The sequence below is a fragment of the Macaca thibetana genome, chromosome 13, assembly GCF_024542745.1.
Source record: "Macaca thibetana thibetana isolate TM-01 chromosome 13, ASM2454274v1, whole genome shotgun sequence".
Classification (NCBI taxonomy): domain Eukaryota; kingdom Metazoa; phylum Chordata; class Mammalia; order Primates; family Cercopithecidae; genus Macaca; species Macaca thibetana.
This window is the reverse complement of record NC_065590.1, coordinates 59,944,250-59,966,243: the sequence shown is the minus strand read 5'-3', so window position 1 is coordinate 59,966,243 and position 21,994 is coordinate 59,944,250. Positions and strand designations below refer to the sequence as shown.

General features: G+C 40.4%; 1 protein-coding gene across 50 annotated transcripts in view; it reads right to left on the bottom strand.

Annotated features, from left to right (window-relative positions):
• Nucleotides 1-49: 49 nt before the first annotated feature.
• CALM2 (calmodulin 2) overlaps nt 50-21,994 on the bottom strand; it is a 1,210,617-nt gene continuing 1,188,672 nt past the window's right edge. For 49 of the 50 annotated variants that reach the window (XM_050754909.1, XM_050754899.1, XM_050754910.1 and 46 more), the window contains exons 2-7: nt 14,504-14,574; nt 8,803-8,833; nt 2,324-2,467; nt 2,133-2,239; nt 1,589-1,724; nt 50-691 (exon numbers count right to left, since the gene is read on the bottom strand). In XM_050754909.1, the coding sequence (XP_050610866.1) occupies nt 663-691; nt 1,589-1,724; nt 2,133-2,239; nt 2,324-2,467; nt 8,803-8,833; nt 14,504-14,506 (450 nt within the window). In that variant the 5' untranslated portion in view covers nt 14,507-14,574 and the 3' untranslated portion in view covers nt 50-662. Of the gene's footprint in view, nt 692-1,588; nt 1,725-2,132; nt 2,240-2,323; nt 2,468-8,802; nt 8,834-14,503; nt 14,575-18,200; nt 18,206-21,994 lie in introns of those variants that run through there. The other variant, XM_050754940.1, reaches the window with a different exon arrangement.

Here is a 21,994-nt window from a genome sequence, read left to right as displayed (position 1 = left end):
CAAAATTATTAGACTTTAACAGTTAAATGACTCAGATGTAGAGCAACCATTGGGTAAATTGTAATTTTTTTATTGGAAAACAAATATACAACTTGGAATGGATTTTGAGGCAAATTGTGCCATAAGCAGATTTTAAGTGGCTAAACAAAGTTTAAAAAGCAAGTAACAATAAAAGAAAATGTTTCTGGTACAGGACCAGCAGTACAAAAAAATAGTGTACGAGTACCTGGATAATACACCCGTTTTGCAATAGTGCAACTTTTAAGTACATATTGTTGACTGTCCATAGTCCACGCAGAGTTACAACTCCACACTTCAACAACAACATGCTGACAGTTCCTAAAGAAAACTACTTTAAAAAAAGGCATAACCCAGATGTTCCCTCATTTGACCAACTCCATCTAACTTCAGATGTGCAGAAGGGCTTAGATATATCCAGAGTAAGCCACATGCAACATGTTACTTGATCAATTTTCTAAAATAAGGTTTCAGGACAATGACAGTAAGATAAGGGAAGAAAACATGGAGGAATGAAGTCCTAATTACTATACATGCATATTTTTTTGACAGTAGGGAGAAACCTTTTACAGATAAGTTACAAACAAAGAAAAGGCAAATAAACAATTTTGTACAAGAAATTTAACACATTCTGTACAAGGTCTTCACTTTGCTGTCATCATTTGTACAAACTCTGAAAAAGAAGAAGTACACAAAAAAATTGAGTCAATAGCAAAAGACAAAAAAAAAAAATCACATTTACTCAGTCACTGAGTACTCTTTCCATTCCTCTCTTTCCTCAGAATTACCATTAAGTACAGAGGGAAGCGAGTTTATTCCCCAGGTTGGAACTTCATTAACCATAACTATTCAGGATTATTAGTAAGAGCCAAATTAATGCTTTAGATAAGCTAATATAAAAAGAGCATTCTTGGCTCTTAGTTTAGACTTGAATTTTAAGTCTGCTGGAATACAAGACAATGTAAATTCAGTGCTATGAGCTAGGTTTAATTTTTATAACATTGAGTTTCATGCTCTTTTCTAAGCAGTTACATCATGAAAAAAATACAAAGTTTTACTGAAAATCCTTCAATTTCTATTTGCCTTGCTTCATGATATGGCCATCTCAAAGTTAATACATACGATACTTCTGAAGCACATGTAAACTTCAGTTTCAGACTAAAGCCAATTAAAGAAAAAAGATAATACAGTGCGGGGAAAGTAAGTCACATTAATTTCATTTTAGGAAACTCAGAATAAGTTTGCTTTCCATTGTTCCACAATCCAACACAAACACTGTACAGTGTTTCTCAAACTTTACATATGAATCAACCAAGAATCTGGTTAAAATGCTGATTCCAGGTGTAGGAGTAGAACCTGATAGTAAATATTTGTAAATTAAGTTCTCAGGTCAGAGCAATGTTGTCTAGTCTGAAGACAACACTCTGAATTTTAAAAAGGTTAAATATAAGTAGCTGTTTTAGCATCCTAATTTGGGGGGAAGGGTCACTAACTTTGATAGTTACCTAACAAGCACCTCTTATCTTAAAAATCAAAGTAAAGAATGAGGTGGTGAGACTGAAAGATTTACCTTCATAGTTTACTTGACCATCACCATCAATATCTGCTTCCCTGATCATTTCATCAACTTCTTCATCTGTTAACTTCTCTCCAAGGTTTGTCATCACATGGCGAAGTTCTGCAGCACTAATATAGCCATTGCCATCCTAGCAAAAAATTTAGTATAGTTTCTGAGTAAAATTACAGACTTGAGAGTTGGAATGGAAATTTATTAAGTTTACTACTAAATTTTGCATTGGGGGAAAAACATACTTTAGAAATGCATACAAATCTACACACATAGTTGACCTGCAAATGTCATTAAGAACCAAGCAAAATGTCCTATATTGAAATCACTATTTCCTAAGTCCCAAAGTCAAGTGACACCTCCTTTGACAAGATTAATGCAATACATGTATTAGAAAATCTATACAGAATTCTTAAAAAGCTTTTGCTTGATAATTAAAATATATTGGTAAATCATCAAAACGAACAAACAAAAAAAAAGTCTTCATAATGAGTCCTGGTATCTTCATTTCATCCTCAAAATTTAACGTATCCAGTCCTTGACCTACCTTATCAAACACACGGAATGCTTCTCTAATTTCTTCTTCACTGTCTGTGTCTTTCATTTTTCTTGCCATCATTGTCAGAAATTCAGGGAAGTCAATTGTGCCATTACCTGAAATGGTTTAGTTGAAACATCAAACAGAATTATAAATATCATTTCTTCAACCCCTCCCACCCCCCAAAATTAAAGACTTACCATCAGCATCTACTTCATTAATCATGTCCTGTAACTCTGCTTCTGTGGGATTCTGCCCAAGAGACCTCATTACAGTTCCCAATTCCTTTGTTGTTATAGTTCCATCACCATCTTTGTCAAATAGTGAAAAAGCTTCTTTGAATTCTGTTTGAAAGAAAGACCACAATCCAAATACAGAGATTAGCAATAAAATGTAACCTAAATGAAAAGTATTAACTCTTAAAGCCTACTCAGTGGTGGGATCGTGCCAGTGAACAGCCACTGCACTTCAGCCTGGCCAAACTGTAAGACCCCATGTCTCAGAAAAACCCAAAAAACTTTTAAAGGAAAAATACCAATGGAGGTAGCATCTGAAATGTGACTTTGATTCCTAAAGATTACCTAATCTTTATGATACCTTATGATAATATTTCAAATATATCTTTGGCCAATCATACGACTGCACTTTTATGCTGATCTAAGTAAAATTATCCTAGGTTTACAGAGGAAAAGAACTAAATCCCCAAATGACTGGTTCCTCTATTTGTCATTGAAGCTGCTCTGCGGAACATAATTCAAAATTACAGACCTAACCTAACAAAACAAAAATAAGACTATTAGTACCCAAATATGTATTTCTACAGAGTAATTAGACTGTTTCTGTATACTATGTTTAGTTAGAGTCAGCCACTAAGTCTAAATCAATCACTGACTAAATTAAAACAGGCTACTTTCCCTTTCTAATAAGGCAGGAGAAGGGACTATATAAACAGTCTGTAACAATGGGCAATCAAGATATCAATGTCCAGTTTTAGCTAAATGTATGTCACTGAGAACAACGATCATTTTGAGCTTTCTCTGGAATATTAAAACCCCAACCTTATACAGTGAAACAGATTATTCCTTAAGATCTTGTTGTGATAGTATGTTCCTTCTTGTTGTTTTTTGGTTTTTTTTTGAGACGGAGTTTCGCTCTTGTTGCCCAAGCTGGAGTGCAATGGTGCAATCTCGGCCCACCGCAACCTCTTCCTCCCAGGATCAAGCAATTCTCCTGCCTCGGTCTCCCAAGTAGCTGGGATTACAGGCATGCACCACCACGCCCAGCTAATTTTGTATTTTTAGCAGAGACTGGGTTTCTCCACGTTGGTCAGGCTGGTCTCAAACTCCTGACCTCAGGTGATCCACCCGCTGCCTCAGCCTCCCAAAGTGCTGGGATTACAGGGCATGAGCCACTGTGCCCAGCTATATGTTCCTTCTAGTACATCACTACATTACATGGTAACCTGCTGGTGCAACACTCCAGACTACCTGGCTTCATTCACCATTTACAGATTAACAGGCCAGGTGCAGGGGCTCACACCTGTAATCCTAGCACTTTGCGAGGCCGAGGTGGGTGGACTGCCTGTGCTCAGAAGTTTGAGACCAGCCTGAGCCAACATGGTGAAACCCCATCTCTACTAAAACACACACACACACAATTAGCTGGGTGTGGCGGCGTGCACCTGTAGTCCCAGCTACTTGGGAGGCTGCAGCAGAATTGCTTGAACCCAAGTGGTAGAAGCTGCAGTGAGCAGAGATCTTGCCACTGCACTCCAGGTTGGGCAACAAAGCGAGACTCATCTCCAAAAAAAAAAAAAAAAGGAAGAAACTAAAACAGACTAACTTTGATACTGCAAAGTTCTACCAATGAGTAAATAATACAGCTAGTATTTTCCAAGTAAGTCGTTTTCCAGAAGATATTAGACCCTATCAGCAAACGAATACAAACAGTTTCCAAGTTCATGGGGCCATTAAGCTTTCCCAACATAGCCATACATTTGAAAATGTGTATGTGACACATGTTTAAGAAATGGTGTACCTTCTTTTCAGTCTAAGGCCAATTTATTCCCTGCCTGTTTATCCCTACTCCAATTCGCATACACCTTCCAGTTTCATTCCATATTACCTCTTCTGTGGACTCAACTATTCTTCCACTCATTTGCCCATTACCACATAAATATCTTCACATCGCTTAGCGTAAAACTAAACTGAAACCTTAGTTAAAAAGTGTTTGCCCTTATCCCTCCCCAAATTTTGGAAGGCACTACTACTCATACCAATTTCCTCTCTCCTAACAATCCACTATTTTAAAATGACATTCAGCTCCAACTCATCACCTGAAAATGCTGAGTTTACCAATGACCACTAGTCAGTCACCCAATCCATCAAGTATGTTTCAGTGTGAAGCCATGCGGTATAAAAACTAAAATGAGACTTTGTAACTTGACTACTGGGTTAGAATTTCCTAGCTCTGTTCCTTCTTCTGGCAATGCAATCTGAACAAGTTACTAAACCTTTTCTGCCTCAGCTTCCTCATTTCTGTGAAATGGCATTAATGTGCCCAGTATGTGCAGCAACACAGTATACCACGCCCACAAGGGGTGTTCACCTGGTCATCCCTCATAAAAAAATTAGTATGTGTGAAACACGTACAACTATGTCCAACAAACAAATACTTAATAAATGTCAAGATAAAGATGATCTCATTTCTTGCAGCATCCAAAACTGCATGGAAAACCTCTCAAAACTTCTCTTAGCCTTCGTAACAGTACTTTGATTTTCCTCCTACCACATACTGCCAAAGGCTCTTACTCCTGTCTCTTATGTCTAGATATGACCAATTTTATCCTTTTTTTCCCACTCCTTGGCCATTTCATCTATACTCACTTACAACAAAGATATCTTTAGTCTACTCATCTTGCTCAATAAATATCTTTATTTCTGGCTGTCTACAGGATATATCTCCCCTGGCTGATCACAAGCAAAACATATGAAGATGAATTCTATACTCAAAGCAACCCTAAAGATACTAGCAAACGCCCAAGAGCCACTTTTAACTCTTTCCATCTGAAATCTGCCAACAAGTCTTGAATTCTACCATTTAAATACTGCCTAATTTTTCCTCCATCTCTACAATCAGTATTTTGGTTCAAGGCTCCATCATCCTTTGCCAGGGCTACTACAATTGCCTCCTAACTGCATTCTTTCTTATTTAAATATTACTGGTTTGTAGAAGAACTCATCTAATACCTATCAGAAGGTTCGTACCACACTAACTGATTTTATGAAAATAGTATACAGCGCTAACCTAGATCAACCTAATGACAAAAATAGATCAGGGAGTCTCCACCTACAAATAGCACAATTGATAAAGACATTTCAATTTTACTGTTTTTAAACAGAATGTGGAAATATCTAGAAATACATATATCAGCGTTCAGACACATTGCATCTTTCACCTAATATAGGTCACAAGAAAATTAAAGGACTGTGAGATATGTATTTGTTTATATTACATTCTCTGCTATGGGTATCTTTTAACACCACCATTAGGTGCATAAATTCCCAATGTTTAATTAGCAGTAGTCACCTTTCTATTATACGATTTAACAAAAAGCTGAATACTGGAAGATGCATAGTGTAAGATTATCTATGTATAAATTTCAAGAAATTTAAAAATCTAATAGCACTTAAAATGTTTGCTAGAAGTAAAATGCAGAAAAGAAAACCGTATCTATGCTAATACTATCTGTTATTCATTCAAGAAAGGAACAAATAACATTTCTTTTAAAGGTCAAGGTTTATTCCAAATTTCTACTTGTATTTTTATACTCAAGAGTAAAAATTACCTGTAAAACCTCAAAATAATCCCCAAAGTAAAATTTTAATTCACCTGCCTTTACAGTTTACCTGTACTTCAAAACTAGCATAATCTTTATGTACAGAAGCATATAATTCTAAACAGTAACTCCCAGGAATGACTTGAAATATAAATCCAAGAGTCAAAACCTAAACATACAATAAAGAGAACAGGTCCCAAATGCCACAGAATAGCTATCTTCTACATAACTGATAGGTGGTAAGGAACCTACCAAAATCCATTTTAGCTATGATCAAATTGAAACTTTCGGAAAAATCTATTACTCAAGTTTTATTTGTTCATTAGCAACCCCAGGGCCCTTCCCTAATTAGTTTATTACCTAAACATATAATTTTATTAAAATAACATGTCTTTAAAATTTTATTAAAATAGGTTATCACAAGACAATTACGAATCAAATGACTGTTTATTAACTTCTATTTCTTCACAAAATTCTGAACTTAATAATCCCTTAAAGATCAGGTATTGGAACTCTTTTGGCACTTCATGCAATTGTTGCTATACATTAAGTAACATTAATATTTTTCTCAAACAAATTTGGACCTTGAAAATTTAATGGAAGTTTAGGTACAGATTTCTTAAGGAAAAATTACTGTACATTTTTCCTATCAGTCTTCCAAAAGTCAAACACCAACAACTAATGACATCTTGGCAGAGTTATCAATAAAATGAACTTGTTAGTGAAGTCATACTAGACGGAGGTTGCGCCACTGCACTCCAGCCTAGGCAACAAGAGTGAAACTGTCTCAAAAAAAAAAAATTAAAAAATAAAAATGCTATCATTCTCATATTCAATAGACAGAAACTTTTTTTTTTTTTTGAGACGAAGTCTCGCTTTGTCGCCCAGGCCGGAGTGCAGGGGCACAATCTCACCTCACTGCAACCTCCGCCTCCCGGGTTCAAGTGATTCTCCTGCCTCAGGCTCCTGAGTAGCTGGGATTCCAGAAGCACACCACCACGCCTGGCTAATTTTTGTATTTTTAGGAGAGACGGGGTTTCGCCACGTTGCCCAGGTTGGTCACGAACTCCTGACCTCAAGTGATCCGCCTCGGCCTCCCAAAGTGCTGGAATTACAGGCGTGAGCCACTGTGCCCAGCCAACAAACTTTCTTTTTAAAGAGTTGTGTGTTTAGGAGAGCAGAAATGACCATCAACTATGCAATAGGCACACTGATTAATACATTTTCTACCCTAAAGCGAACATGTTGTACTGTGTACAGTACGTACCACTACCTGACTGAGAATATTGAGAAATGAAAGGCAAGTGTATTAGAGAAGGTCAGAGTTTAAGACTGAAAGTATTAGATAGCCTAAGATAGTTTGGGAAGAAGATAGTATATTTATAAAAAAACTACTTCAGAAAAACATTTTGATGATACATTTACTTTGTAGAGATGAGGTCTCACTATGTTGCCCAGGCTGGTCTCAAACTCCTGGGCTCAAGTGAACCTGCTGCCTCAGCCTCCCAAAGTGGTAAGATTACCAGCCATTAGGCGCAGTCTGTTTTGAGGAGACATGAGATCAAATTGGTGATACCTTTAAAACAGTGTAACTCAACAAAAAAAAATTATACCCAAAACTGTTTGCTTTTTGTTCATAACATTCAATACATGTAATTTACCAACCTCAGAAAGTAAACACAAAGTCAAATTACACAATAAATAAAAATAAAACCTGCTTAAATTTGTCTTTAATACTAATAGCTTTCTACCTACAGTCCTATCAAATAGTATTTGTGATGAATATTTGAGGTGACTCGTGTAATTCTGGTATCCCGAAAATTTCTATATGCTTATGGAAGTGAGGAGCTTGCTTTAAATGGGCTATATAGTTCCAATTGCGCTTCTCACAGTTTTCTCCAGCATTAGAAAAAGTGCTCAAGTGCTTTTGAGCTCTTATCAAACCCTTCCTGGTTACTGTGAAAACTGTGGCAGATAAACTGCTTGGTGCTCATGCTAATAAAAGTCTCTAATGAAAACAAAGGAATAGTTTGCAAAGCATTTCAACACTACAATTAAAAAAAAAAAAAAAAAACAACTCCAGCAAGGGGGGGAAAAGTTTCCCCAACATTGACATTAACCAGCCATCTCAAAGTACAAGGATAAATCGAAAGTATTAATGTTCTATGGCATGGCATAAAGAGAACATGACATCAGGTTTTATGTAATAATTTCGCATACTTCCATAGCAAACTAAAGGGGATAATATTTAAGCAGCTTCATTTCAACAGCTGCCACTGCTTTTTAAAAGAAAAATCCATATTGCTACACTGACATTTATAAAATAGAATGCCAACTTCTTAAATTTTTTCACTTGAGAAATGATTATTCTGATTGATTATATATGCAATTCTTAGGTTAAAATATTAGCTAATTTGAACAGGGGTAAATTCAATATTCCTTTTTTGATTCTCCATTTCAAGCTGCTTTAGTTACTTCTTAGCCCTCTTTTCTTGTGGAGACTGATTTGAAGTTAGAGTGTTAGCTAGCCCAGAATTCCTGAATACTAAGGTAGTCTTCAGAAAACAAAACAAAGACCACCACTACACCACCAGGCTCCAAAGTATATCCACGCAGACTAAAATACATGTCTTTAATTACAATTAGCCCTGCACATCTTCCACCGGCAAGTTTACAATCCCACTTGCCAAAGCAGTTTGAATTACTGTATTATATTATACCCTTATGTTAGTATACATGACATATACCAAAGTCAATTATTTCACACAAGTCTCTTATTCTGATGTTGGCTATTCAATAAATAATAATCTAATGGGTACAATCTAGCTGAGTATTTCTCACCTGCAATCTGCTCTTCGGTCAGTTGGTCAGCCTACAAAGAGATCAAAGAGATAGGTTAGTGACTTGAGTATATAGATTAGCAGTTACAGAAACAAGTTTAAAACCTTTCAAAGGTTTTAAACTGTTTCATTTACTGTTTCATTTAGTTCCAGCAACAAACACATCTGGGTAGAAAAGGCACACATCTGGTTTTCTTATCTTCAAAGCTAAGCTGTCTTAACTCCAAGTTTAAGATATACAAATACTTCAGAATATTTTTGAAAGTATAATTTAGAATCCAATAGAAACACTGCTTCCTTTTTCAACGTTAGAATCGCTAAACTTAAGCTCACTTCTATGCCAGATATAAATCACCAGAAATTCCCACTGAATCAAAATGCTTCAGGATCACAAAATGAAAATTACTCCCACAAATGGTTAAACACATCGTTTTGAAATTAAAGTGATCCAAAGAAAAAGGCACAACAAGCTTTTATTCCTTCTCACCCAGCAGACAAAATGGAAAGAATCCAGAGCTCCGAACTATAATACTTACCAAATGTTTAAAAGTTCAGCCATCCATTTTCTCATGGTTTTTAAAATCCCAAAATAAGCCTAAGACTTGTGATGTTTTTTAATAGCACTTGGTTTTCTTCAGAAAATATTTTCTGCCATTTGCTAAAACCCATTATAAATTTTATCCTTATTCAATCTTAATAATAACCTTATAATCTTATTATCCCCTATCTTACAGATAAGGAATGAGGCTAGGGTTAAGTGGGAGTGGGGCAGGCAAAATTAGTAGAACCAAGATAAAGCACTAAGGTGTCAGACATACCCAGTAACTTTTAGCTTTTAATTCAGAGCACCATAATATATAAAGATGATTGCAAAATATCCATACTCCTTGTTGTATTCTTTGAACATACACTTTCTTTCACTGCTTATTAGTATATACATCCATGAAGCAACTCCTTATGGGGTATTGAGAAGCACAGCCAAGAAATAGCTTCCTATCTAAAATCCCACCAACATGGGAGTCAAGTATACAATGATTAATCCATTCATTTATTTGTAGGAAAAGAAAAATAAACATTGCCCGGCTTTATTCTTTTTAAATGAACACATCCCTGGGAAAAGTAACACCTTAATGTGGAATGCCTTCACATTTTCTCTAGGGCACAGCATGAGAAAATTCAAGAAGGAATCCAGAAAGTAGTTTATTTTCCCTGCTCCGCAATTTTTATTTGACCACGATGTAAATCAAATTAATTAAAAAAAAAAAAAAAAGCTGGTAACTTCAAATTGAAGAGCCAATAATTAAGTTCAAATACAGAGTTTGTAAAATAAAAAAATGTATCTACTTTTATCCCTAAAGTCCAAATCTTCCACCAACAAGTATTTGGTGTGAAGTCAGTCACAGATTGTTTACCCAAGGAATAAGGTTTAAAATCCAGTAAATCTACTGAATTATTTACTTTGTTATAATAGAAGCTACGTTACTTCAGTTTATTGCATTTTGCAGGACTTCTATCATTTCTGAAAGGAAGGGCAACCTGGCATGTATGGCGTGGGGGGGAAAAGCATCAAGTTCTGAGTCACAGGCTAGTATCCCAGCTCTGCCATTTAATAGCTGTGTGACCTTGGACGTGGTACTCAACCTCTCAGTCAACTTCATTTGTAACACAAGAACAACAATACTTACCTTGCAGGGTTGTTGTGCAAAGTGAGATGCTATGTACAAAGCTAACCTAAAGAGTTAAATGGTAACCATTATTTTATATAAATTAACTAAACTAAGAACCTACAATGTTAAATATCAACCTGACGAGCTCAATTTCCACACAGAATGTAGGCATGCATGGCATTTATTAAGCCATCTATTCAATGTTAACTTTGTTTAAGCTGAGAAAATTTATGCAAACTAAATCCACAAGGTGCAACCCAGGGACAAATGCAGCAGGTGACATCACTTCAAAACTTAAAGTTGAGCTAAGTGTGTGGCAGACACTGTAACCTGTGTGAAAGTTGAAGGATCCCATACTCTGTACAGGAAGGGAGACAGGTTTGTTCTCTCTACATGGTGGGGGCGGGGCGAATGGGATTTTGGGAAGGCTACCGTATATGAAACATGAGCCGCCTTAGGAAGAAACGAGGATGTTAGCAAAAGGAACCACTGTCCAGTTTTGCTTGGAAAGTCAAAATTTAGGGACCTCATACCATGTTGTCTAACTCCCTACCTCCGAGCAAATGCAATCTTGGAAGAGATCACAAAAATCAGCTTCAAGGAATGAACTAAGCACCCAAGAGACTAAATTACTCACATAACCTGAAAGCTCTCAATTTTGCTTGGAAGGTTGACAAGCTTTTTGTATTTACTACTTATCCAGAGTTCAGGTTTTAGAATAAACTTTTACCAGCAATATCCAGAATAAAGCCTACTATAAATCAAGGAGACTTCCTAGCACTAACTTTCCCAACTGCTACAAAGGGGAATAAATTTGGTTCTTCCCTCTGTTTCCATGGAGTGCCATTTTCTTAGAAGAACCAGAAAAATTCTACTTTTGGGAAAACTCAAGTTCATTAACATGTATGTTTATCTCAGTAAAGTGAATAATAATTCACTAGAGAGACGACTTGTTCTTACTTACTCCCTTATTTCTGTAGCTATTGATATAATTCCTCCCACTGCTCTTGCCACTCCAGAGAAAGTTCTAGGCATTAGTATACACTCAGGTTCCTCCCTAGACCTCCTGTATTAGAATGTTCATTTTGGAGAACCATAGGTGATCTGTCAACATGAAGAAGCACGAACCTGTATTACATTAGTGACCTGAAGTGAATAAATTAAGTACCTATCAAACATTTCCTACATGCCATTCAAAAGTATGCATGAATACTGTAGGAGTTTATCTAGTGAAAGGTGGTTTAAAAAAAAAACAAAACAAAACCCAAGTTCTTATCTGAATAAATGTGTGAGCCCATAGGCTTGAAATGGAACACGAACTGCTATCCTTCATCCATTCCTGTCTGTTCATTCCCATCAGGTGCTACTTTGATACAACAAAGGATTCCTATGTGAAGTTTTTTCTACAATTACGGAAGTCAGGATATTTGTTTTACCTATATCAAAAGCAATCTAAATTATTTCGTTAGGGTAAAAAGACAGCTGATTTTGAAGAATAGTACTTACATAGCATCTCTCACCAAAAGATCACTGGAACAAAATGGCTTCATAAAAATTAGGGCTATTACTAAAGGCCTAAATTCTAACTGAAGCTAGAGCTTTCTATATTTTAAAAGAGCCAACTCCTTTGATCTTCTAAGCCTAACAGAAACAGGCCTTGGCACTTATCGGAAAAATTATTTAGAGTCAAGTGACAAAAATTTTCTACCTTTTTACATCTTTTACTTACCTAATCACCCTGGCCTCAAAGTCCTCTTGAAGCAATCCCGTTTTCACTGAGCATATGCTGACTACATGTAAACTCAAGAATTATATGAGCAATCTTACTTAACTTCCATATAAAATTTTTAACACTTTAACTTGGGGTCCTAATTTTTTTATTTTTTGAGAGACAAGGTCTCACTCTGTTGCCCAGGGAGTGCACTGGTGTGATCATAGCTCACTACAGTCTCCAACTCCCGGGCCCAAGATGATCCTCCTGCCTCAGCCTATTGAGTAGCCAGGACTACACGCACAGGCCACTATGCCCGGCTAATTTTTTTTTTTTTTTAATTGAAGTCCTAATTTAAAATCTCAGTCCTCAATTATGAAGTTATCTGAAGGCAATTTTCAAATTTACTCATGGGATCTGTCAATTTGTATTGTTTTTTCCGACTTTGTCTCTTCTCGTAAGAACTGCCAATTTAACTGAAAACCCCCAAAGCACCAGTGATGCACAGTAACTACAAAAGCTTAACACTGGGCAACGGACCACAAAAGTGTGGATACCAACTCCACCAAGAAAAATCTATTATAATTACTAATTATCAAAACTAATTAAAGAAAACTTTACCCTTCATTTATTTTTAAAAATAGCTTACTCCACAACTTGTAATGTTTATTACATATGCCTATAACTACATCTTAAAGAAAGTAAATGTAACCAGCACATTCAAATTCAGAGTATTTAAAATATCAAGATAAAGCGAATCCATCAAACTTCAATGAACGCTAGTTTTATTTAAGGTGAACTCCTCTCCCCACACCCATACAGGCTGGAGGTTTCAGTTGGCAAGGATCCCCAACTCCTGTTTAAGATGTCACCTTGCCTCCTGGACACACCCAGCGCTGTAACCACTTGGCAGAAGGAACCACAAAGTAAGTATCGCAGATGACCGCCCTCATTAGGGTTTTTTTTTTTTTTTTCAGGAAAGAACATGATCTCCAGTCTGAGGTGACCGGAAAATGCTTAAAAAAATTCCCTGCTCCTCCCCCCGCATACACTCTTCCATCCCAGTATTCGACAGACAGACATCATACAAACGAAGTGAACGTTAAGACGACCTGGCAACTTCTACACGGAATTTAGGGGTCGTTTTCGAAGCAGCAGAAGGGGAGCAATGTTTTTATGTGGTCGTGGTTCTTTAACATTAGGACTGCACACTGTTCTCAAGAAAAGGACAGAGACAGGGGCTCTTCAAAGGCATCCGTCCAATTGTTTTTACAAGACCGACTTTCAGAAGGCAGTCACTCCGGAGCTTGCTTTCCTCAGGCGGTGAACAGGAAACGCCTTGTAGAACCCTAGCTGGAGTCGAACACTTTCCATAACAGGATGTATATTGCGAGGATGCGCCCCTGACTTCAGGGATAAAGCTAATTTCTTTCAACGACACTTTAAAAAGCAATTTTTTTTAAAGCATCCGGCCTGGACGGTGGAAGACGCCCCAGGGCCCAGATGGAGCAGGAAGATTAGGGTTGCCAGAGGCGGATGGGAAACCTTCGAGGCCCCCCCTCCCCCGCCCATCCCCGCCAACGGCCCCGCAGCGCCGCGGAGATCTCCGCAGTTCTGCAGGTGCCAGCACAGCAGCTGGAGCTCGAGCGGGGCCGAGCGGGGCGGCGGCTTCGGGTCCCGCGCGGCGCTCGCCCGCCCCGCCCCCACCGGCCGCTCCCTGCGCCGCGCGGGCTCGGCCCACATAGCGCGCCGCCCGCCCGCCCGCCCGCCCGCGCGCCCCCTGGATCCCGGCACGCGGAGGACGCGGGCTGACTGCGGCGCCGGCGCTCGCCCCAGGGCCCCGCGCGCTCCTCCCGCCCCCTGGGCGCATGGCGGCCGCAAGCGAACAAAGGCGCTTCCTGGCGCCCGCACTAACCGTCCGTTGCGGGGTTTGAATCCGGCCCCAGTTTGACCTTTCTAGACGTCAGACAGAAAGCTCTCTGCGCTCCCTCTCTCCCTTCCTTCACTTTCTCGCCTTCCTGTGCACTGGGCTGTCGCTCATCCCGGACCCAACCTCCTCCAGCCAAGCCCCCGAGGAGCTCCTCCACCTCGGGAACTGTGCGTCCGGCCCTCAACTCACTAGAAGAAGCCCCCCTGAGGAGAATGGGGGTGGGGGAGCACCTGCGACACAACCGTCGCGGGCATCCCTGGCCTCTTTCGCGCCATCCCTCTGGCAGAAACCACTCCTTGAAGGTGTAAGGGAGGCGAGTTTCCTTTCTTTAGTCAATTCGCTCCAGTTTCTCCCCTCCACAGGCCCAGCGGCGGCAGCTCAGCGATGCACTCACCATGCTGCAAGCGCTACCGGTTTCCGAGACACGACCACACAACCAGTCAGCTCGCTCGCTCCACTCGGACTAATTCTCCTCCTCCGCCCCCAGCGCCTCATAAACACCTCCCTCCAACAGATCCCTCCGCCGCATCCAGATAACGGAACATCGCAAACGAGTCCGGGCCAACCCCCTCCCCTCAAACTCTTCGCGGGACCCCTTTCTTCACAGTTATTTGGTCGATGAGGCAAGAAATCAAGGAAAGTGGACGAACGGATGACGTAAGTGGGTTTTATTTCCCAGCGAGCCGTTAAAAGGCCGGTGGAGCGGCTCCTGAGGGGCGCTACTTTGCGGCGCGGAAGAGCATCGTGGCGGCGATGCGTATCCCGATGGTCGTTGAGCCGGCCTCTGATTGGCTGTTTTGTACCTGCAATGCGTCACTCGAGCTCGCAGCCGCCGCCGGGACGGTGCGGCTTCTGCCGTTGCTGCTCCGGCCGCGCTGTCCTGGTAACTGCGCCAGGCGGAGAGTCGCTGGATTTGCGCTTGGCTGGAGAACCTTCCTCTTCCACCTATCCTTCCCTGCCACACTCATGCACTTTCCCGCCCCTTATTGAGGGGTAGACGAAAACACCTTAAGCCGATAAAGAATGAAGCTGAAAGATTCCGATAAACACGAACCCTGAACAGCTTTTTAGCCTAGTGTTTTGGCCTCATGGAAGCCGCACGTTTTTCATTTCACCCACTCACAAAACCCATGTAAATCTGGATACAGGCAAATGTAGCTGTTCAGCTGACAGGCTAATCTCAAAGGGTCTTCCGTTTATACTTCCTCTTCGCGTTCTTTGCCGGGGGTAATTTACCAGAAAAGAAAAGTCACTCAAAAGTCCCAGTATCCGAGATTCAGTGGGATTAGTCTCTCGAAATGGCCCCTTGTTATCGTGGGGTAAAAGGGTTCTGGGTTGGACAGAGCTGGGCATGAGTTAGCTGGGTCCCTCTCTCGGATGCATAACCTTGGATGAGTCGTTTAATTTTTAGCCTCACTTGTAAAATACAGGCTGTAAGATCTATCTCGAAAGAATATTGTGGAAATTAGAATTATGCAAAGATTAGAATTAATGTAAAGTGTTAAAGTAACTGGCACAGGACAGAACTCCAACAATTGGTCACTATAATATGCCTTCCCCTTCATAGGAAATTTGCCCTTTTGGGTTTCTAACTCCACAGATTTAAATGAATATTTGAAAAACCACATAAAAACTAGCTCCTTGGTCCCATCCAAAATAAACAAAGGTGTCCGTACCTGAAATATTTAACAGGTGGATAGTGAACACCTACTGTGTGAACTCGATTTGAATATAATTGTAACTATAGAGGGGCTTATGAGATGCAGAGGTGAGGACCTTAGCCCACTATAGAGGTTCCAGAAAGGGTTCCTAGAGAAGATAACTCCTAAATTGTCTAATGTTATAAAATGGGCTAGGAAAAAGCAGGGAGGAAAGAAGGGAGCAAGTTCTGGGTGAAGTAAGTGACGGCAAAGGCAGGGAGGAGAGCCGTTGCGTGGTATGATGGAGGAGTTGCAAGAGGATAGGCATTACTAAAGCCCCAGGTAGACTGCCAGCCCCGTTAGGCAGAGAGGACGCTGGGAAATTAAAGAAGAGTAAGGTTTAAAGCTCAAAATGCAGTTCCTTAAGAAGACTGTTGGTAGAATTCAACTCGGAAAAAAAAAAAAAAAAAAAAAAAAAAAAAAAGGTCATCACAGGCCATATCAAGGTCTGAGAATTTTCCAGTAGAAAGCACAAGCATATGGACCTTTAAAACCCAGTGAAAAGCATTTTTTGCAAGCCATGGTGAAATTTTGCCTACTGAAGACAGTTCCCTACAGAACACTGCCCTGCCCAGCAAGACCATTTCTGATGCTGACAGTTATCTGCACCCACTTGGAAGGCTTCAGTGGAATTTGACCTCCTTTAGCCAAGTTAGACATTTTCTCACACCATCAAAGGTCTTTCCTTTGCCAGGCCAGAGGTGGGTCCTCTTTTTTTCAGTCATGCAAACCAGGCATTAAATGCTCTTCCAATTAGCGTTGGCAACCCTGTGACCTTCCTTTCAGATGAATGACCAGTCAGTGCAAACTCAGGACCCTGTGCTTCTGTTGTCCTTGCTAATGTGGTGACGTCATGATGGTGGGGGGAAAGGAGATTTAATGAACTTTATCCTGTGAATGAAATACCACTGAGACAGAATGTTACTTAAAAGCGGGCACCTCTGCTTCAGAATCTGAGCTGAAAAGGGAGCCCTAAGGCCTCCATTTCATTACTCTGCATTCTGGTAGCTTCCAGGTCTTTCCAAGGTATTCTTCAGAAATTTGTCTCTGATTCCTCCTCAAATCCTCAGATGGAAGAGCCATCAATGATCTTTTCTTTCAACTTAGTCACTAAAAATACTCTCTTTACACAGTACCCCATTAGTATGCAGTGATTTTACTGCATGAAATTTTTAATGATGGGAAATTGAATGACAAAATGAATAATCACCTCCTCTAGAAAATGAATTTTTAAAAGGATTGATGTATAGCATATAAGAAGTGCATCGTTAAGTCTGAAATACAGGTGCATGATCGGAGATGTATGTATCCATCTCTGGAGTTTAAAGGCTCCAGGAGCTTTAAAACAAGTATTTAGGAGTGAAATACGTTTGTTACAGCAGATACATAAAAGTCCACCCAGGTTTCTTAGGTTGAATTTCCATAAAGCCTCTCTTGCAGAACTTTCCTTGCTGACCTCTCTTAGAAGAGAAAGAAAATGAGAAAAAAGTCAAGAGTTACATTTAAAGCCATTGTGGTTTATGTGTATTTGAGACCGTTTCAAGTCAATTTATTTCTAGAGCATTTGTCTTCCACAACATGACATACAGTGCTGCCTGACTTTGGCAGTTGCCACTGAGAAAGTTGGTGATGACCAACATGTCAAGCCCTAGGAGGTGGTTGTCTTTGAATTTTCCTGTCCTGACTGGTAAGACCTTACAGCTCTCTGCCTTTGCCCATGCTGGGAAAGTGAGAATGTACTTCCTCTCCACACCTCTTCCTCAATTTGCAGGTCAGAGATAACACAAGCCCTATCCTTTGACACTTCCTTCCCATAGCTTCCCTCTTCCAGCCATCTGTGCTAATGACCAAGGTCAGGGTCAGAGGGACAATCACAGTACCTTTTTTTTTTTTTTTTTTTTTAAAGACAGGGTCTCACCGTCACCCAGGCTGGAGTACAGTGGCGTAATCATAACTTGCTATGGCCTCACTCTTAGGCTCAAGTTATCCTCCCGCCTCAGCTTCCTAAGTAGCTGGGACTGCAAGCACATACCGCTGCGCCAGCTAAATTTTTTTTTGAGATGGAGTCTCGCTCTGTCGCCCAGGCTGGAGTGCAGTGGCACAATCTTGGCTCACTGCAAGCTCTGCCTTCTGGGTTCATGCCATTCTCCTGCCTCAGCCTCCTGAGTAGCTAGGACTACAGGCACCTGCCACCAAGCCAGTCTAATTTTTTGTACTTTTTAGTAGAGACGGGGTTTCACCGTGTTAGCCAGGATGGTCTCCATCACCTGACTTCGTGATCTGCCCACCTCGGCCTCCCAAAGTGCGCCCAGCTAATTTTAAAAATTTTCTGTAGAGACAGAATCTTGCTTTGTTTCACAGGATGGTCTTAAACTCCTGGCTTCAAGTGATCCCCCCTCCTCAGCCTCCCAAACTGCTGAGATTAGAGGCGTAAACCACTGTGTCTGGTCCCCAGTAGCATTCTTGATTTTAGGGCCTATGTGACCTCCAACAGATAAAAGAAATAAACCCTAGATATCCCAAGGCATCAAATTACATAATGAATCAACTTCTATGCGTCTAGAGTGGTACTAGTTATGTACCAGTCTTGAGAGAATAGTACTGAAATCAATTTCTTGTTCTGTGGTTCAGATAAAGAGCCCTGGTTCAGAAAGTTAAACTATCCTTCCTCCAGGATTATGGGGGAAAATGGAGCTGGGTCAGGAATCCAGCCAGGTCATTTTTTGCTGAGATGAGAGTTGAAGAGTACAGAGAAGGAAATGATCCCCTGGATACCTTGAATGGGTTTCTGCTCACATACACACCGGAAAAATTGGGCGCCTTCAGCTTTGATATTAACATTCATTTATTTGCTCACTCAAAAAACTTCGGATATCAGTTTAAGAGTGATCAGTCTCCTGGATTTGCCTAGGACTGGAGATTTTCCTGGAATGCTAGATTTTCAGTGCTAAAACCAGACAGTTCCAAGCAAACCAGGGTGGTTGGTGGGTCACTTTAGAAACCATGACCACTCATTCTATAAATGCCGGTAGCCTATGAGGTGCTAGAATTGTGCTGTGCTAAAGATGAACATGGGAGACCATGGAAGCACATGATGGACAAGCTAATAGGTAAGTGAGGAGCTTCCTAGAGAATGTGATCCGTAGAAGTTTGGGCAGAGGTGGAGAAAGAGGAAAAGGATGTTTGAGACAGATAAAAGAAACACAAAGGAACAGAGTCATCATCATTACCATCTCCATTGTCAACATCATCCTCTGGTCCACTCTCCACACTACACCTCCTCCACGGTCCCTGGAAGCAGGCTCTGGGCTGTTTGAACAAGGAATTCTGTGGTCCTGGGGATCTGGTGTAACCTAGAAGGGGTAGCAGTGTGTGGGCTCTGGGTGAGGAAGTCCCCTTGGCCTGTGTGCAGAGTACCCCTGGAGGAAGGACAGAACAGGGCCCTCTAAAGAGAGGCTAAGGGAGCTTCTCTCTTACCCAAGTCTGTAGGTGGTCCTGAAAATGCCTGCTGGCAACACCTCCTAGAGGCCCCCGGCATCACATCCAAAACTGAACACATGGTCTTTTCACCCAGACATCCTCTCCTCTATTCTGGTCTCGTTAAAAAGTGCCTCCCTCACTCTGTCACCAAAGCTACACTGAACCACTCCCAGGTACCTGGATGTGCTGTGCACTTTCCCACTCCCATGTCTTTGCGTGTGCTGCTCCCTCTGCCTGGAAATTCTTTTCCTCCTTTTCCACTGCCTGCTGAACATCTGCTTATACTTGACCCAAGCATCATATCCCCTGTGAAGTCTTCCTAACTCCACCAGCACCTCTCCTTGTGACTCAAAGTGAAATAATCATTATCTCTCAAAATATCCTTAAAACTTGATGGTACTATTTTCTTACAGGTTGGTTGCCCCAACGAGGCTGAGCTCCTTGAGGGACTTTATTTATGTCTGTACCCTTACCACCTGGCATGATGCTGGGACAGTCGATGCTAAATACATTTTGTTGAATGGATAGGTAGATGAATGAACAAAAATATTATCATTTTTGTACATGCCTTTTTCACATGGCTTTTAATATTCAGATGGTGGTTTACAAAGCATAGGTTGTCTTAAAAATGATGAAAAAAATTTTTATCAGAGAAAGTAGCCAGCAGGGCAATTCTAATCTTCTTATGGAAGTTATTATTTAAATCAATTTGAAAATGGTAAATATGCCAGGCGCCATGGCTCACACCTGTAATCCCAGCACTTTGGGAGGCCAAGGCTGGTGGATCACGAGGTCAGGAGTTCAAGACCAGCCTGGCCAAGATGGTGAAACCCCGTCTCTACTAAAAATACAGAAATTAGCTGAGTGTGGTGGCGCACACCTGTAGCCCCAGCTATTTGGGAGGCTGAAGCAGAGAACTGCTTGAACCCAGGAGGTGGATGTTGCAGTGAGCTGAGATCGTGCCTCTGCACTCCAGCCTAGGCAATAGAGCTGGACTCTGTCTCAAAAAAAAAAAAAAAAAAAAAAGAAACAGAAAATGCTAAATACATACTTGTTCAAATATAGCTTTCATCTTTGGGTTTTTATATTTTACAATAATTCTGTATACAACTTTTAAATTGTGGTTTTTCTCATCTTATTTAGAGAATTTATGGTTCAGACCATATTAGCTTCATGACATTATGAATTAAAGCAATTAACCACCAAATAATTAAGCTGTAAAAATGTTGTACTTTCACTCTGAATGGTTTCACAGAAACGAGGGGATTGACGTTTTGCTGTATTGTTGGCAGCATGGAAGGTTATATGGAGGTGTGAATTTTTGCAAAGGTACCTCAAAGTGTAACTTCATTTTCTTCATATTGGCTTGCTTTTTAAGTATCTTTTGGCTAGTTTGACAGGCAGAAATTGGGATGCCCATTCTCAAGGCTGGGAATATGGCATTGCTGAGTACCTCTCTGTCCTTTTTCACACTGTCTTCCATTCCCGTTTAACTAGCTAGTCAATATTTCTAGGCTCTGCTTGTGGAACTTGGAGTAAACCATTGTCTGCTTTGAAAGATTTTTTGAATGTTCTAAATGAACTACCTACCCATCTTCTTTCTCTTCTTCATATTTCAAGATTCTTTGTTCTGTGCTCAGGATCACGTTATCTATCATATCTCCTATGGAACTGTTGGTAACAATGTCAGTTTGGAAGCTCATCTGCCATTTTTGCTCTCTTTTTGAGATGCACTGACCTCTCTTCTGAAGGGAAACCAGGAACCAGGGGCCAGACAGTCTGAGAAGGCAGCTGTCACCATGATGAGGGCATGGGATCAGATGTGTACCCTGTTAAGGCTGGATTGGAAGGGTGTGGATTAATTCCTGAACATGACAAATCCCTCATGTTATTCGTTTTTATTTTTGATGCTCTGAACTCACGTCAGTACAAGAAAGAGAGTATATGTGCTGGGGAATTTTCCCCTCCTGTGGCTTCAGAATATCTGCAGAGAGCCTTTCCTGGAAGGAAAGAGCTTAGTTTCCTCTCTGTATGAGGAAATAGGAGTCACTTAGGGAATATATCTTTCTTCTTTACAATAACAGGATTGATTAGGAATGAAAGGAATGAAAGAGCTTGTGTTTTGCTAGGGGTAAGCTTTTTTATTATTATTATTATTTTTTTTTTTTTTTTTTGACGGGGTTTAACCATGTTGGCCAGGCTGGTATTGAGCTCCTGACCTCAAGTGATTTATCCGTCTTGGCCTCCCAAAGTGCTGGGATTACAGGTGTGAGCCACTGCACCCGGCCAGGGGTAAGTTTTTTATTTTTTATTTATTTATTTTTTTTGAGACATGGTTTTACTCTGTTGCTCAGGCTAGAGTGCAGTTGTACAATCTCAGCTCACTGCAACCTCTCCCTTCTGTGTTCAAGCAATTCTCATTCCTCAGCCTCCCAAGTAGGTGGGATTACAGGCACACACCACCATGCCTGGCTAATTTTTGTATTATTAGTAGTGATGGGATTTTACCATGTTGGCCAGGTTGGTCCCAAACTCCTAACCTTAAGTAATCTGCCCACCTTGGCCTCCCAAAGTGCTGGGATAATAGGCATGAGCCTCCACGCCCGGCCAAGCGGTAAGCTTTTTAATGACAAAATATTTCCTTAGAAATTTTATTTTTCAATTTAATTTGAAAGATTTCAAATGTACGAAAAGTTGAAAAATAG